General features: G+C 34.2%; 1 protein-coding gene across 4 annotated transcripts; it reads right to left on the reverse strand.

Moving 5' to 3' along the window:
- Window positions 1-7,617: 7,617 nt before the first annotated feature.
- LOC127138419 (RNA polymerase II C-terminal domain phosphatase-like 4) lies at window positions 7,618-14,999 on the reverse strand. Of its 4 annotated transcripts, none has more exons than XM_051064861.1 (9): window positions 14,820-14,999; window positions 12,990-13,140; window positions 11,383-11,462; window positions 10,799-10,914; window positions 10,157-10,337; window positions 9,170-9,459; window positions 8,438-8,623; window positions 8,307-8,345; window positions 7,618-8,194 (listed from the first exon to the last, which is right to left on the reverse strand). In XM_051064861.1, the coding sequence occupies exons 2-9, from the start codon at window positions 13,130-13,132 to the stop codon at window positions 7,892-7,894; spliced, it is 1,338 nt and encodes a 445-aa protein (XP_050920818.1). In that variant the 5' UTR covers window positions 13,133-13,140; window positions 14,820-14,999; the 3' UTR covers window positions 7,618-7,891. The 4 variants fall into 4 exon arrangements, with proteins under 4 accessions (XP_050920818.1, XP_050920819.1, XP_050920816.1 ...); XM_051064862.1 differs by having other exon boundaries at window positions 11,383-11,459; window positions 14,820-14,998; XM_051064859.1 differs by having other exon boundaries at window positions 10,799-10,923; window positions 14,820-14,998.
- Between the last annotated feature and the right edge of the window lie 4,016 nt (window positions 15,000-19,015).

The following is a 19,015-nucleotide window of genomic DNA, read 5'->3' on the forward strand; positions in this document are numbered from 1 at the left end:
TGATTGTTAAAATGTTGTTTGTGGGGAAGAAAGTTTGAAATTTGTTTATTTTGAATTGAATTAAAGTATATGAACGGAGGAGAATACTTTGAATAATTGGGGCCTACGTCCCGTATTCAAAGGTATTCAGAACAAGGGTAGGAAAGATCCCTTTCATTCTTCTATGTTGCTTAAGGCTCGTTGCGCACAATTTGCATCATAATTAACAAGTGTTTGAAGTTAAAAGAGTTTTTGTTTTGAAGAGGCAAGGTGTGCTTGAATGGATGAAACTTAGCATGACCAGGTCTTGATGTCCTTATATCTTCAGGGTCTTGATTGTGAATCTTGAGTTGACTTAATGGATCAAGTGTGTGCAAGTGTGAAGGTCCAATTCAATCAAGTGATCAAGGGACTTAATCACTTAATTGAATAGGGATCCTAAGAGGAGCATACAAATTGTTCATGAGAAACCTAAGACAAGTCTAATTTATAAATATAATTAATTGATCAAAATGAACTTGATCAACTAATCATTCGATAAGGGATCATGCAAAGAAATACATATTAAGCACATAGAATTTATGAAACAACTAAAAATAGGGGTGGCAAAACGGGCTCGGCCCGCTGGGCATGCCCGTTTTGCCCGCACTTTTGTGCGGGGCGGGCCAAGGATTTAGACCCTCACCCTCAAATGTGTCCGTCCCGCCCCGCCTCATTTTTTTCGCGGGCTTTTACGGGCACGTGTATTTACATAAATTTTTGCATTTTTAGGCTTAAAGAGTGCAGTGCCCGCGGACTTTCCCCGTCCCGCCCTCACTTTTTTGCGGGGCGGGTCTAAGTTTTAGGCCCGCATTCTCAATTATGACAGCCCCGCCCCGCCCCATTTTTTTGCGGGCTTTTGCGGGGCGGGCATGCCCGTTTGCCACCCCTAACTAAAAGCATTATCAATTAAAAATCATGTTAATCCTAATTTCTAATTAATTTTGTCCTAATTGAAATTAAAACTAACAATTAAATCTAATTAAAGTCTAATCTAAATAGTACTATTTGCTAATGGGCATTTAAAATGTATTTTTATGTCTTTTTTGTGTGTTACCTATAAGAATTAAATGGAAAAAAAATAATGATTAAACCACAATCTTTTATGGGGTGTGTGGAAAATATGGGGGGGGGGGGGGGATGAGACTAATCCCGAAGGATTACCGTAGGAAGGCTTGCTCCTTCTCATGGTAAAATAAAGGTATGGTCCATGTCTTTAGAGATATTATCTTAAACTTTAGATCTCACAAGTGAGGGGATTGGTAGTCTAAACATAGAGCTAGCCTATCATAAGAATACTCTCTAAACTATGGCATACTTGCATATTACCTTTACCTATCCTAAAAAAACATCATCACCATTATCATCAAAATCATTTTTTGCATTCAATCATTTCAGGAATCTTAATCATCATCCAAGCATCCTAAGTATAATAGAATTCGGTAAAAGGAAAACCCTTCAGTTCAAGATAAGGGAATCCAAGACTGATAACCTAAGGAGTTATGCCATGAGCTTGAGCAAGAGTAGGAAGAACTCCCTGAATTACAAATATGGAAAGTTCTTTGACCTCTTGAGTGTCCCTGTGCAAAAGGAAGCCTTGACTTCCCTAGCACAATTTTTGACCCTACACTTAGGTGTTTCCAGTTCCAAGATTTCCAATTGGGTCCGACTCTTGAAGAGTTTGGCAAGATCATAGATACTTCTAAACCTACAAAGGGATCATTCAAAATGATAGGGTATCTTCCTACAGTAGAGGAAATGGCTTATCACCTTAGCATCCATGAAGCTAACTTGAGGTTTTGTGGAGACTTCAAGGGCTGTCGGAATAAGTATCTAGAGAAAAGGGCCGATGACTTTTCTACTTGCCTACAGTGGGATGCCTTGAACAATATCGTGATCCTCCTTACCTTAGGATTAATACTTGTTCCCATGGAAAAAGACTTCGTGGATTATACAACCATTAATCTATTTTTGTTCGCAAAAGTTGGGGATGAAGATCATGTACCTGCTCTTCTTGTTGATGTTTATCATACCCTCTATCAAAGACATACAAAAAGGGGAGGTATGTTGATATGTTGTACTCCTTTACTCTATAAATAGCTTATTTCTCACTTGTCTAAGGATATAATCGTTGTTGAAGGAATGAATGGACACAAGTGGGCCCAATATTTGGTCTCACTCACTCAAAAGGACATTTTGTGGTTCCCTCAAATTCTTAACGCGAGGATATGATCTTGAGTTGTGGAGGATTTTCTAATGTGCCTTTTATAGGATCAAGATGATGCATAACCTACAATCCCATATTGGCTACAAGATAATTAGGGCATCCTTTAGCTTATAAACCTGAAGATAAATTGTTGGAAGATTTCATCCTACAAGAAGCAACTAGGAACCATCCTACTATCCAGAGGATTATTCATGCTTGGGACAACTCAACAAAGGAATCCTAAAGAGACACATGGAAGAACCCATTGTACCTTATGCTCAGTGGATGAGAGAAAGGGTACACATAACAAAGTTACCATTTATTCAGGGGGTCCGGTTGCACCAAAGTCTCATGTTCCAATTATGATCTATGTGGAGGAAGGAAACAACCTCAACACCACTATCTTCAGCTAAAGAAAGAAAAGGATGAGTTGGAAGAGAAGTTTTACCAAACTACATGTGAGAAGAATCAATTGGACAGAGACCTTAATGTAGCTTTAGAACAACTGAAATGGGGTGAGGAAATGACCAGAATGGAAGAAGATAAAAATGAACAAGCCTATGTTGACCTTAGGATTATTAGTTCAAGCCTCAGTGCGAAGGAATTGGACCGAGCTTGGTGCCAAAGGGATGAATGGAAGGATACTTGGCTAAATTCAACTAGGACTCAGAAGGAAGCAAAAGAAGAATATGAAGCTCGCATCCAAGCCTTGGAAGCTGAAGTCCAAAGTCTAGTCAATTCTCTCTGTGAAGTCCGAAGCCAAACTATGGACTCAATATTAAGGAGAAGAGTTGTTGAGGGACTTCTTACCTTCCGTCCTTCTAAATGGAGTTGAGCCTACGAAGATGTGGTAGATCTCAAGAGATAGATGAATCTCTTAGAAGAAGCATGTGATAAAATGAGGATATGGTGCACTTACGGAGAAGGTCATAATCAAGAAATGATGGACATCATCAAGGAAGACAGGGCTATTATGGTAAAGCTTCAAGAAAAGGTTGATTACTATAGGGAAAAATATCTGAAGTTGGTCATATTATTTAATGACCTGATTGAGGAAATTCCCTGAAGTCTAAAGGAAGTTGAGTTCATGGCAGACATCTTCAAACCTCAAAAAGAAATTTGTGACTTTCTCAAGATGTGTCGTTACATGGTGGAGGAATTTGAAGGAGATTTGCGATCCAAAATGCAGCAGAAATTAAAATTTTCTCCTTTAGTGATCCTTAGGAATGGGCATGATCAGTGATAGAAATCATTACCTATTATTGTGATTGAAACCTTTAATGCAGATCTAAATAGTGGTCACGAACGTTGAATGGTGACAACGCCTCTACTCGGTCCACACGAACGGATTCCTTCAGTCTCAGTGCTAGCTGCTACGAATGAAGGCTTTGAGTGTGAGAGAGAAAGAGAGAGAGAGAGAGAAATGAAATTTTATCTAATCAAATGCTTTTGCACAAGGATTCTATTTATAGAACCACTTGTGTGTGCTGCAAGCTAAAAAGTCCACTTAAGTGTATGTGGCACATATCTTATGATATACCAAAATCACTTAAGCGTGTGGTACCTTACCATATTTCGTATTCTACTTAAGTGCACCGTACCTTACGATGTTCTACAATTCACTTAAGCGCACCGTACCTTACGGTGTTCCTTATTTACTCTATCTCTCATCAATCCGTCCTTTTGCGTGTGACCTTGTAGGTTTTCGCGACATTGACAATTATATTAAATCATGTATTTAACATAATAAATAGTGAGCGGTATCTAGCAACACATCACTGCTACCTAAGACATGAAAATGTCATGTGATCTGAAAAATCCTTTTGTGATAATACTTATGTGTACAATTACCCTTTTGCCCTTATGTCTATATTGAACACAAGGCATAGACCGTGTCATCCTTGTCCGTTTCAATATTGGGTCCTTAGACATTTATCCTGTTACGCATGATGGGAAAATTCCATCTAGGTCACTCATGTCCCTCAACATGCTTCGTGGAGTACCCATCAACTGTCTTTATGGTCATCCCGTTACGGACAATGTTTGATCAGCAATAAATCACTCGACTATACATCTAACGTCCATAGTGGTTTCAGGTCGAAGGGTGGTATACACCACTATCACCATGGGAACAACTTATGACGCTTTGCTTAACATTATATGTAGTATTCTCATAGCGGGTCAATCTAGTATAAATATTACTCCTAATATTCATACATATGTTTAAGACTTGATAACTCCTTATCCATGATCCATGAGATGTGATCATCAGTCTATATACATAATAGTCTTAATGCTTTAATGTTATCTCACTTCACAACAAAGCTCGACTACGGATACTTTAAGAATATTGTCCTTATGTTTAATGGAATATCATGATTAAGTCACACTTGATACATTAAACAGACTAGCTATTCTAGGGAATTTATTAAACAAACATAATAAAGAAAAAAAAACCTTTTATTATTAATAAATAATTCAATACAAGTACCAAAAGTATTGGTCTCTAGGGCTTACGCCAATAGAATTTAGGACTAGGGTCAAGGAACGATGTTAAAAGCTTTTATTGGGTTTTCAATTTTGTGTGTTTCCTTTTTTTAAGTTATGAATAATTGTTGGGTTTTTCTTGTTACCATTTTTGAATCATTAAAATGAATAAAGTACTTTGAATTTCTATTATCTTTATCTTGGTTACAACCAATGAATGGTTAAAGATTCCTATAAAAATATTTTTGCATACTCATGCATTCATTCATACAATAAATGCATAAAAAGAAACAAAAATCATTTTTCCTCCCTTATTTTGGTAGAATCATTGCTCAAGATAACGTGACTCTCCGACCGCCTTACCAAACTGGGGCTCGTCAAAAGAAGACCATGGAGAAAATCAAACAAAACCAAGTTGCTCTCAGGGAAGATATGGACTCATTAAAAGGAAATGTCGAGAGGATCAAAGATAAGACCGACCAACTCACACACGTCATCAATAACAAGATGGAAAGAGAGGTTGAGGCTGATAAAAGGAAGGTTGCTTCCACATCCACCCTTCCACCTGTGGATGGTAACCCTCTTCAAGGATTCATATCTGATATTCAAGGGGTTGAAGCTATTATCACTTCACCAAAAATCAACACCCTTCATCCTGAAGGGTTTATCCCGATTTTTGTTCAAAATGAGGCATCCTGTCCCGTACAAATACCAGTTCCACAAGACAACTACGTGGATTTAGGCCAACAATATGAGGATGAAGATCATAAGGGTATAGTTCAAAAAAGTAAGCCAGTTGCTCACCCTGCCACCATTATTGGGGAAGCAAGGGTTGATGACAAATATAAGATCCTAGAAGAAAGATTGAAGGTAGTTGAAGGGATCAATGTCTTCGGAGTCGATGTTATAGGGATGTGCTTGGTATCAGACGTAGTTATACCTCCAAAGTTTAAAACTCCTGAGTTCTAGAAGTACAAGGGCGTCGGTTTCCCTAAGAACCATCTCAGGATGTTTGTTAGGAAAATGGATGCCTACGCAGCAAATGAGAAGCTAATGATGCACGGTTTTCAAGATAGTCTAAGTGGGGAATCTCTGGATTGGTACATGCAGTTGGAGAGAACCCATATCAAGACTTGGGAGGATCTCGCTAATGCCTTCCTAAGACAATACAAGTATAACCTAGACATGGCTCTCAATCGCATGCAATTGCATAATCTGTCACAAAAGGGGAATGGATCATTTAAGAAGTATGCTCAAAGATGGAGGGAATTGGTCTTCCGTGTACAACATCCGCTGTTGGAGAGTGAACTAGTGGATATGTTCATGGGCACTTTACAAGGTCCATACTACAAAAAGATGATAGGATCAGTATCAACAGGTTTTGCTGATATGATGATAATTGGGAAAAGAATCGAGAATGGGTTGAAAAGGAATAAGACCGGAAAACCATCTTCTGGTCAACAAAACAATAAAAGGTATTCCAACAACAATTCAAAGAAGGGTGACACCAATATTGTTACTATTAATGGGTATTCCCAGATGCCTTGCAATCCTTATGTGGTTATGGTAAATCCTAATCAGTATCCACATCCGGCATACTTCAAGCCTCAAGCTCAACAGCCCAGGGCATCACCTCCACAGAATCAACAACATAATGGGTATCCCCGAAGGGATCAGCAAAGGCCTAGGAAGGATTTTGACCATTATACCCATGAAGTATACTCAAATCCTGCCATACTTACTACAAAGAGGGTTGGTGGAGACTAGACCTTTTGCAGCCCCACTAACACCTCCTCCTTGTGGATATGACGCAAACACTAGATGTGATTTTCATGCCGGTTCACCGGGATATACTACTGAGACGTGCTTGGCCCTCAAGTTTAGGGTCCAAGAATTGCTCGACCATGAGGTTATTTCTTTTGTTGCTGAAAATCCGAACGTCAAAAATAATCCAATGTCAGGACACGATGGCCCAACTATCAATGGCATTGAAAAATCAAAAGATAATGTTTTAATCCGGAGGATGGACCAAGTGAAAACCCATATGTCTATAATATATAATTGATTGGCTACGAGTTGTTTGAAGAGTTACATGATGATTTCAAAGTTTGTCTCTCTAATCCAGACAAATGTGAAAAATGAAGAGGCATCTTCAACAGATGATGAACCAAGGTCTGATTTAAATTGGATACTCAAGGAAGATGGAGGACATTTCAGTTGTAGAATCTCAAGGGCACATACCCTTTGAGATCCCTTATCAGAGAAGAGAGGTGTCCAGATTCTCATACCCATATCTTCTCAGGCACTGATTCAAATACCAATTCCAATACCATTTCAAATTCCAATTCAGATACCAACAAAGTCAGAAGACCCTATTGTCTTCCATGTTTCGGTGTCATTTCCTTATAAAAGTACTAAGTCTATACCCTAGAATTACACCGCTACAACATATGTGGGAGAGAAACCTCTAGTGCTCGAATCAACCGTTACTAACATAAATGGGTATTGGAGGTATGACTCAAAGTGGAAGAGTATTTGCTCCAAAACAACCACAATAGAGACCCTTCCTAGAGAAAAAACAGTATCATAGAACTGAACACCAACGATGCCCTTCTTTATCAAAACAAGTTATTATCTCATTATCTCTGACGGTGGATGAACCGCCCAAATAACTATCAAAGATGCCATAAAAATTGAAAGAGATACATGAAATACCTAAAAAAAGGAAAATTGCATTTTCTGAACTTTGCATTGGAGACCATCCAACCCGAATATTTTACACTTTTTTTAAATGAAATTCTATGAATCCGAGTCATCCAATATTTATATTTATGCACCAAAGTCAATTGGTGCTCTCAAGCACCATTGGCACTTTGTTACAACATGCAGTTCATACAATAAAACAATGGGAACCAATAAAATCTGTACATGTTATAATTGCAATAGCATTGTAACCTTCCAAGTCTTTGGTTTCATAAACTACAAAATTATCATAAAAGCCTAAGCTTGTATTGAAACAAGGGAAAGTTCTCATTTTGCTTCTACCAAAATAAGAAGTTCAAAAGAGAGAAGTTTTAGATTCATCAAAGAAAAAAATTCTCAATTTGCGCTTCTACCAAAATAAGAAGTTAAAGAGAAGTTTTTGATTCATCACCAATAGATAGATAGATCAGTGCTATACTAAGAGTTGTTAGTGGTCTTTTTTAGACCAAAGTTCTCTTCGGGTTGTTTTTGCCAAAAGTAATTTGCAGCCTCTATCCATCGAGGATGAACCAAAAACTTCTTTTCTCTAACTGCCCATCTGGACTTCTCAGTTCCAGCGTCAGTAGCAACCACATGTGTCACTGTGGGGTCAAGTTCCGTCAAGCATGTAGCACCCATTTTCTGTGCGACTCTCTGGAGAGTTGGCAATGCATCATGATTAATACGACTGAAAATGATCACACATTCGCTTAAGATTTCACCTCGAAGTGATGACAAAACCTAGAATGCAGAAACCACATTGTTAGAATCTCAAACTAGGAGGATAGATTAGCTAAATATTTCCATTTCAAAGTGCTAAAACTATAAAAAGACATATCAGCAAGATAACTACCTGCCTCACATCTCGGTCAACAAGATCTCCTTCAAGTTTCTACAAAAATTTCATACCAGACAAATTTAGCAACATATCTGAAACAACCAACTTTTTACAAAGTCATGAGATGATAATAATAAGGGACTCACATCAAAGAATGTGCTATGGATTTGCTTGAGCACTTCAAGTATTTTTGCAAGTGCTCCATCTATTTCATTCTCATCGCTCTTCGTTTCAGCAAGAGATTTGCAATTGAAGCCAAATTGCCGACAACTTGAAGCGAAAAAATGGTATCTTTCCATAAGTATCAGATTGCTTTTATGATTCATCCATGCCTACAACATTTCTTAGCAACAATATATTACATTACATTAAATTACATCTCATTTAGAGAGGGTTATTTTAGCTCATAAATGACAAACCATAACATTTGAAACATTAAATGGATAATCTTAAGCACATTCTAGCACTCTTTAGTTCTTGCAAACATCAAATGCAAATGCAAGAAAAATTGATTCCATGCTGCTGATGTCCTATCTCCCATGTAATTATAGACAATCTTGATTCATATTACACAGTTATGTTTCATTTGTTCATACATCTCTACAATTGGTTTAAAATTTCATTGAATAATTATGCTTAGAATACACACATATATACAAGGATTGCAATAAGGAAACATAATTAAGACTTGTATACAATCAAATCCTAATAATTGAAGGACATTCCCTAGAAGTAATAATGATGACACAGTTTTGACAATACATATATGTAAAAGAAAATATTATGAGATTGACTTCCACATAAAAGCACTATCATCAAACAAATATTTAAAATTAAGAATATCAAGAATTAATGTCAGAAACTTTAAGTGAACTTACATGTTCTGTATCATCGAGAATTAAGACAGCACTTTCTTGCCCAAAAACAATATCAAGACCCTTTTGATGCTTTTGAGTCCCATCATCTCGAGATATCACTTTAGCATTGAAGTATTTTCCTTGAGGATCAAGGAGCTTGGCCATCTCCAATGCATATGGCCTATCACCCATGGTGTAGATGTACATCTCAAACATTTCACTTGCTTCTTTAAGAAATGTACGGACAAAGGGCCTCAACTTGGTCATCATATTCATATGCTCCAATTTAAAGAGGCTACCTTGGGAGACGTCTATTGTTTCATAATACGAAGTCGTAAAACAAAATTGTCAGAATGAGAATACACACATGATCAGATGAAATATACTGGAAAGACCCTAATTTCCCTAAAATGCAAGAATTTGAGTTATCCCGTCAATCTATTTAAAAATTATAATCAAAATATGAGATGCTATTTTTACGACAACATCACTCTACTCTATATGATTTATGCATAGTTCTATGTGATGATGAGCAGCATGGTACTTGTAATTGCATAATGACACACTAATATCTTTATCTTTTAGCAATCATAGAAACCTGAGCAAATGCTTATTTGGCAAAAATTTCATAAGAGTCGTAGACAAAATGCATGAAGCCTGTTGCAAGCTTTTTAAAAGCATTCAACAAACAGTCAAACACCACTCTAAGATTATAGAAAATACTCATTTGTTCCTCTAACACACTTTTACTTACTACAGTATATGCATACACGGACAAAGAAAGGGATATAATGCCAACATTTCAATAACAAATGATTGAACGACAATGCATCAGAACTAGAACATGTCCAGCATTTACGCTGAATACACATCTCATATTTTATAATGAGATAAAGTTATAATTGGTATGTGAAAAAAGCAACGAAGATGAAGAAATGCATTAAGCAGAACTAATATAAAATAATGATGTCAATTGCCAAAATAAAAAACACATTGGTTGGCATATACCTTCTAGAGAATCTGTCTCGTTACGTAAATGCGACTCTTCTGGGCTCAAATGACTAAGGATAGTGGTATTTAACAGTGTGTGATCTAGGTCAAGAACCAGGTAAAGTTTTTTACTGTATAAAAATTTCTTCATGTCTGTATTACGCAGTCTAGAAATTTCCTCATCGTGAAGTCTCAGTCCCTGCAAATACAAAATTGTCCATCATATTTAAGAAAATATTGCAAGCTTACTACGTAGATTAACTAGATTTTGCTTACAAACTATTCACTACCATTTCAACCATCATGCTAACCGAATCATAAGAATGAATAATAAAATGTATATATTAAAGAATGCAGGATATATTATGATGTGTATAAAACTCAGAATCATCACATGATCAAACTCTGGTAGTGCTAGGACATAGAAACTATTCATATGTATACTTCTAGTGAGTGCCCTAGCACAATAGAAGTGCGGATATCCCAAATGAATGGTGCTAGAGGCTTTCAGTTGCCCCAACAGTCTACACTTGTTTGTTATGACTGATAACAACCACTCAGCCGATCTAACATTCATTCAAAAACAGCAACACGGGGCAGCAAAAACTATCCAAATCTGATTATTAATTTCAGAAAATAATCATTAGAAACTATGTATACCTTGTGTATGTACCCAAATGTCACACCAGATTCCTCATCCAACTTTTGCCCACAGCATATACACATGTCTCCAAATGAGCCAGGATGTGTACAAACATCTACCTTCACGGATGACTCTGCAAAAACTGAGACACGGGGTGTTACAACACTTTCAGAACAAAATGATAAGTTAGAAGATTAAAAAATTCACAATCACATTTTCACAAAAATGTGAAAAGATTGTGCATAATTGTGTACATATCATTAGTTCATTACTCTATTAGAGCTGACAAAATCAGCGAATAAACAATCAATTTGGTTTCTTGGATACAAGTAAGAGAGGTAAAGGAAATAGGCAAATACATATAACAATGCCTGTCTAACGAGCTTAGGTTGTACAAATAAAATAGTTCAAGAGAACATTAAATGCCGATTAACTAACTTAATAGGCATTATCACATCCCTTCTTAAAACTTAATATGGTTTGTGCTTGCTCTAAAAACTGTTTATGAATAAAACTTAAAATATATATGCACATGTGGCGGGATGAATTCCGGATCCTAGCAAAAGATAATGAAACAAACAACTAAAACAATCAAAATTACCTAATTCATGTTTCACAATTCCTTCTGAAGTAGACCCCTCAGTTTCTTCAGTGCTTTCAAATTTACGTCTTTTATTTCTGCTTTAATTCGTAAATTGAAGTGTAAGCACAGCAAAATTCGATCTAAAACAACATGAAACAAGAAAGAAGAAAAAATGCATAATTATGTGACACAAAAAATAGGAACCAAATAACCCCGTATCTCTTATAGCTTTAAACTTATTTGGTCCACAATTCAACAAAAGTGAAAGCCCTTTCCCAATAGATTGGAATCAGCTGAATGGATCAAGTGATACAAAAAAAAAAACTATCATGGACCCTGTCTAACACTAGGTTATTTGATCTAGATGGATCATAGACCCCTGTTTCTCCATTCTTTCTTTAGTATCCCTTTACCTTTTTTAACTATTTCACTCTGCTACAAAAATGTCTCTTATTGATGCTTCTGCAGCACATATCTCCAAACCACTTAAGATGACACTTTATTCTCTTTTATTGAATGGAAATGCGCACAACTTTCTCTTCAAAGATTTTATTCCTGGTCCTATCTTCAATGATCAGTCCTCCACCATAACACTCTTATCTCTAACAGAGTGAACTCCTAACTCCCAACATTTAGTCCCACACGACACATTTCCACATACCAAAAAAATTGGTTTCATACAATAGTGTCGATACTTAAAGCAAAACATAAATAAGAACACTTCCAATTGACTAGTTTATAAAAAAGGTGTAACTGGTAGTAATATGCATTCTGTAATATAATCAATGGGGGAAAGGACACTGCAAAGATGAAGGATCCCATATCCAGGTCCTCCACTTCAGCATGCATTTATCTATAGTATAAGCAATGCCCTAGATGTAATTAAAAGTTAAAATATTGCACTATAATCTTTCATGAGTTTTTGGAAACAAGAACCACTCCTAAAACATTAAAAAAAAATTATAATGATCAATGAAAAAAGAAACAACTTAAAAACATGTACTAAGTAGCTAGTGAGACTCTTACTAAACTATAATAAAAGTCTGAACCACCATAACACCCTACAAAAATCAAAGCTTATCCTACTAGCTGAGGTCTGCTACATGGACCAAACAACGTAATAGTGTTATATCCAATGTTGTTAAATAGCCAATAAAGCGGCACTATACCACTATAGTGTAGCGGAAATTGGAAAACCCGTTATTGTTCCGCCGTGATATGCTATTTAGTACAGAATGTTGTCAAATAGCCGCCATAGCATATATTGCATAATGGAATTTTAACAATCCCCTGTCCGCAATTGACAACACGGGTTCAATCATACATCATATATGTATCAAAACCACAACACCCCACAACAACAACCAACTTTTTTGTACTGAACAGGGTCAGCTACATTGATGGACCAAATACCGTTACACTTTATCAAAAACCAAATTTTCAGGTACATCCATTTGAATAAGCAACAGAGTACGTTGTTTCTAAACAATGTTTAATCCTTAATAAATCATAACCTGATATATGAATTATACCTAACAAATTTCAAATAAGTAAAACCACACCTGAAAACAACTTAACTAATGTCATGATTCATGTAATATGAAATGGGTGATGAAGAAGAGCACCTGACATCCTCAAACTCATTTTTGCCTTCAGCTTCTTCATCTGAGGATGAGCTGGATGAATTTTCATCAAGTGCTTCGTTGAGATATGCAGCAAAGTCATCACTGCCAGAAGAATGTACAGGAGAATCTGTCACAACACTCATTTGTATCACTGTCATCCAACAAAACCAAATTAGGAATCAACATCTAGAAATGAATAGACTATACAAAAACCACTACAGCTTGAAAATAAAACAAGGGATAACATCTAGAAAGCCAAGTGAAACTGAAAATGTAAGGCAGCAAACATCAAAATCAGTGTCATTGCACATTCATTTATTTGACAATAAGTCAATAATATATTGATAAATATAAATATAAATGGGTAAGACTTCAAACCCAAAATATTCTATCAGGCAGAATGACTTCAAGATATTGCAATATTATGATATCTAGTCATGTATATAGGTCCCTTTGAAGGTATAATTGTTCATGGATAGAATATATTCATATAAACAATCTGCATCCATATAAAAAACCTTAGTTGTTGTATCTGGATTTTAAAACCAATCCACGTAACCAGATTTGATTCTGCAAAACCAATTATATCCATCACTAGTTTTAAAACCAGTTTAAGATTTCATAACCGGTTTTAAAACTAGTTCCAGCCTACAACTTCCAATTTTAAAAATCAATTTCGGGTATTTAAAACCCAAAAAACAATTTGAAAATAAAACCAGGTAGTCTGATTAAAAAAATAGAAACATAAAATAATTAGTCAAAAAAAGGTAATCATTTCATTAAAATAAAAGAACTACCTTTTTATAAATACCAAAATAAATTAATTTTCCAAATCAGGAAATAGTTAAGAAGATGGCCTGAATTCTAGGAATAGATGAACGAGTTTTAACTTGTGTTATTAGCTTTAGGAAAGATGCAATGTCCAGACAAATGTAAACATATGCAACTAGTACAAGTTACTATGACCGCTATATCTAAACAAGAGGAATCCAACATCCAAATCCTAATAATATTTACTCTGTTAGCCAGGCAAGTTATTGATTTTGATTGTTGCAATGCATCTATTGTAGGATTTTCAGTTCTACTTTCTAATAGAAACTGAAAATCTCTGAATAGTATTTATTCAAGAGTAAGGGATCTTAGTTCATTACAAGATTACATACCATTCAAATAGGTAATACTAAAGTAAAAGAAAATAATGAAAAATAAAAACAATGTATGACATTACAAAACCTCTGAAAAGTAACAGCACTATCAATTTAGTTCTAAGAAAACAAAGGGCTGAAAAGAAAAAACTACTCTTTTCTTCATACAAATTTGGTACCATCAGAGATAACACCACTGTAAATAATCCGATGACCACCTCCCCAATCACAGTTTTCTCTTACGGTTACTTAACTACTGTCTAATGAAGATTATGTGTTCTAATAATTAACAACAACAAAAGAAAAATCCTCTGGACAACACAAAATCACTAGCAAAAGACGACGGTAAAGAAAGGTACCCGGTAGTAACTAGTCATGACAGAGGCAAATATAGCTTCTAATCCCATACCTAATGTGAGTTCTATTGAAACAGCATTGGAATTCCTATGCCTAATATTGGAATTGCAATTGAAATACACACTAAACGGAGGATATAGAGAGGGTTTCACATCACAATAAAGTATTAAATGTTCCTTAATCACGTTTCTGCAATGACAATTCAAATAGACATGGAAAACAGGAATCAAATTGCAACAGGCACAGCATAAACAATGCTTTAAATTCTCGGAATTCGAATAATAATGGAAGGAAACCCTAAAAGTGGAAGAATGTTAAGGGAACTCACGAGTTAGGTAGAGTAGAGCGTAAGAGTGGAGGAGGAACCCTAGTTGTTGAGGAGCGAAACACGATCGAGGATTTCTGCAGAGAAGAGAAAATCACAACGCTCGCACCTCTTCTCTAGAATCGCTTGGTTTATTATCTGAACTGCATATAGACAGGTTATACTGTCATTAAAAAAAAATACTGCTCATTTATTATTTATTTTTTATATGCTAAAGTTAACTTAATATAAAAATATTATCATGAAACTCAACAGATTTATTTTATTTTTTTTAATGTTTTACTCCCTTAATTTAATATAATGTTTTTTTTAATTCCTTAACTAACAAATATTAAAAGTTAATTATTTATTTTAATTTTCGTTATTTTAACTTCAAAAAATTTAGTTTTTAGAAAAAAACACATTATTTTAAAATGATTAACATGTGCCCAAAAATTTAATATCAACGGTATATAAGATACTATCAAATGCTCAAAAATCATTTTCCCTATTTCTCATTTTTACACTACTAAAAAATAAATGTCCCTCAATAATACCACTTTCCTCCAATCACGATCTGCATAGTGGCCTCACCAAATCAACTGCTGCATTCACCTATTGAATTTTTGAAAAAAGAGAATCATTTTTCTTCTTTCAATCGTTTTCCTCTCTACCATTTTCTCTTCTACTTCTTTCTCTCTCCCATAATTCTGTAAATCACAAACATGAATGAGAACAAACTCAGATAACTTGAACTTCGTCTTTCTTTGTTGTGTTATCTCTCACCATCTCATTGTTGTCCCTTCGTGAAGCTCAGACGAAGACACTAAAATTTTGAAATTCACCGCCACTCAAGCATGTTGTGTCGTCGTGGTCTCAGTTTCCAAGTATTTCTCTTCAATATCAACTCTTCATCAAACCCTATCGTCTTCTCCTTTGTCTTTTCTATTATCTTCTCTCATCCTCTTACCTACAAATTAGTTTATCACAAGCTTGTAGATCTAGGACTGATAATGAATATGAAGAGAAAGGAAGAGACAAAATTGTTTAACAAATAGAGCCTGAGATCTGTTGGGACATGGACAATGGAATTCTTGGATATAAACTCATCTTCAAAGTTCTAAGATATGAATCTCACTTTTGTTTGTGATTTTATTTAATCTTTTTATTTCTTTTTTTTAAGGCTATATTTGGATAATTAAAAACTAACCGAGCGGATAGAAGAATGGAATAGAGTGGAGTGGAACAAAACAACTAATATTTCATTCCACTGTTTGGAAATTTTTTTATTTCATTTATACCCTTAAACACTTAATACTTAAGATAAAAAATACTACAATATTGAAAGATCCAACATTCACACAATAAAATAATACATATAATCATAAAAAATATCAACTTAACATTTAAAAAAAAATTAAACATATTCTCATAAATTTGAAATATATAAACTTAATAAACAAAATACTTAACAAATACATAAGTTTTTCACACCATACTTAATAAACAAAATCAAGTCTTGCTAATAAATCCTATTTTTATAGCACTAATAATCCAATTTTTATTGTAGGTATGTTACTTTATGCTACGAAAATGTTATAGCACTGCAAATTCAATTTTTATAGCATTGCTATCTAATTTTGGTTGCAAATCCATATAGTACTACTACTAACTAGCATTATAAATCATGAAGAAAAGCAACCAATGAACACTAATGGTAGAAAAAGACACGCAACAATAGGAAAAAGCAACAAGAAGTACACAAGAGTATCATGCCTAATTTCTAAAAATTGAAATACTCGTGAACATGAAAATAAATCAATAGAACATACATATAAATAGGTGAAAAAATAAGAAGAAATATGATATACCTTGTTAGGGTAGAAGAAGAAGCAAGTCTTGAAAGAGAAGAGTTACCGTGAATGAATAGAAAAATGTCACGTGAATTGAAGAATGAAGAATATGAACTGTTAATAAAATTGAAATTTTTTAAGACAAAATTGTAACTGGGTTATTAATTGATTCCATTTCATTGGATACACTCCAATTTGGGGATGAAAAATGGATTAAAAAAGTGGTATCGGATGGAATTGGTTTCATCACACTCCATTTCATTCCATTCACTTTTTGCAAAAACAAACAATGGAATATAACTCCAGTACACTCTATTCCATTCCATTCTATTTCATCCCTTTCCATCAATCCAAACAGATCCTAAGTTGGATTCTATGAAAAAACTATGAACTGCATGATAGGCATTTTTTGTGACATTAACTGTTATGCTTCATGGCTCTTTATTTTGAAATTTATATGAAGAGCATGTATGTGATGCTTTATAGTTTTTGCCTTCATAATGTTATTGAAATGTTGCATGTTTAAAATAGAACTGGATAATTCTTATGTAATTTAGTTTTCTATACTTCAAAATTATTACTAATCTCGTAATAGTGTGGAGTGGAACATTGTTTTCATTTTAGGGGTGGCAAAATGGATGGATTTGATGGATATGGATTGGATCGTTAATGGATGGATCAAAACAATCCATTAGTCCATTAACAATCCACTAATTTTTTTTTAAATATCCAATCCAATCCATCCATTAAGAATAAAATTCATCCAATTCATCCATTATCATATTTTTAGTGGATGGATATCCATCCATTCATTTTTTTTTAAAAAAAATCGCTTTTTTTTTGAAAAAAAAATTCTTTGAAATTTATTTTTTTCAAAAAGTTTTTTATTTTTTTTTAATAAAATAATATCAGTTTTTTTCAAAAAAAAAATATATTTTTGTATTTTCGAAAAAAATAATTTAAAAATCATTTTTTTTCGAAAAAAATAATTTTTTTATGTTCATAAAAAAATCGAAAATAAAATCAAATTTTGGTATTTTCCAAAAAAATGATTTTTAAATTTTTGGAGATTTTTTGTATTTTCAAAAAAATTTGATTTTTTTCGAAAAAAAAAATTTGATATTTGAAAAAAAATATTTTTTTAAAATTAGATAAAAAAATCCATTTGATCATTAAAATGTGTTAGATGGATTGGATAATCCATGTTTATAAATGGATGGATTTAATTCAATCCATTAACTTAATTTTTATGTAGGGGACGAATTGGATGAATTTTGTCTTAATAGATCCAATTGCCACCCCTACCGGGTATATGACACTGATATGTTGGGTGTCTCGGAAAAGTTGATCATCTCGTCTAAGAAATTGGTTTAAGTTTTGTCTCATGCATTCTCACAATTGGCTTTCATGAATTTTTCTATAAATATTCTACTATAAGGGAAGTTTTTTTCCAATGAATGAGGTCTATAAACTTAAAACATATAGGATCAGAAGGAATATATTAGATATGCTAATAGATCACATATATATCCAAACCTAATGGGTAATAAATAAGGTTCTTACTCATAAAATGAATTTTTATGCAAGTGTCGATAATTACTCACAAAGTTGTACGTATAGATGCTACAGCATCCATCTTTATTCGTGTTTGTACAAATGTTACATATTATGAGTTTTCTTTGATCTTCCTTTATGTACTTCTTGAAAAAATTATTTACTCGGTTCTTCATTTTCCACATATTCAGGCCTATTGAAGATACTACAGATTTCTGTCAAGGATTAAGATGAGTTGCATGACATGATGCGAAGAAATCAAAGTTTTATTATCAATCCTTAATATAGTTACGGCTGCAAAAGTGTCTTGGCATATTTAGCTTCATTGTGACTAAATGCAGGTTGTTTGGTAATGCCAAATATTCGGTATTGCAGTTTGGTCTGTGACTCGACTGAGATCAAGTAAAAAACTGCACCTTGATGAAGAAAATGGATTTAATGTAATGCAAGGAGTTTTTTCTGTCCTGATTTTTAGAATTTTCGCAGTCACGTTAGAAGGCTTCAGCTCCAACATTTTATGGTACCAGATCTCATGTTGATATAACAATTATCTAATGTTAAATTTTCTAATTTATAACTTCACTACTTACATCTACTTATAAGGCAGCAATCTGATACTCACTTTACCAATTGTTGAATTCAACTCTTGTTTTGCAGTGTTAGAAATGCATTATTTCTTTTTTTACTTAAAAATGTATTACTATCACCTCTGTGATGTGAGTCTTCACTTACTCCAACTTGCAACAATATTTTTAGCCTTACAGCTATAAAAGGTAGTATATTATTAGTTTCAATAGAAAGCAAGATATTTCT

Source organism: Lathyrus oleraceus, chromosome 4 (assembly GCF_024323335.1).
Source record: "Lathyrus oleraceus cultivar Zhongwan6 chromosome 4, CAAS_Psat_ZW6_1.0, whole genome shotgun sequence".
Taxonomy (NCBI): Eukaryota; Viridiplantae; Streptophyta; class Magnoliopsida; order Fabales; family Fabaceae; genus Lathyrus; species Lathyrus oleraceus.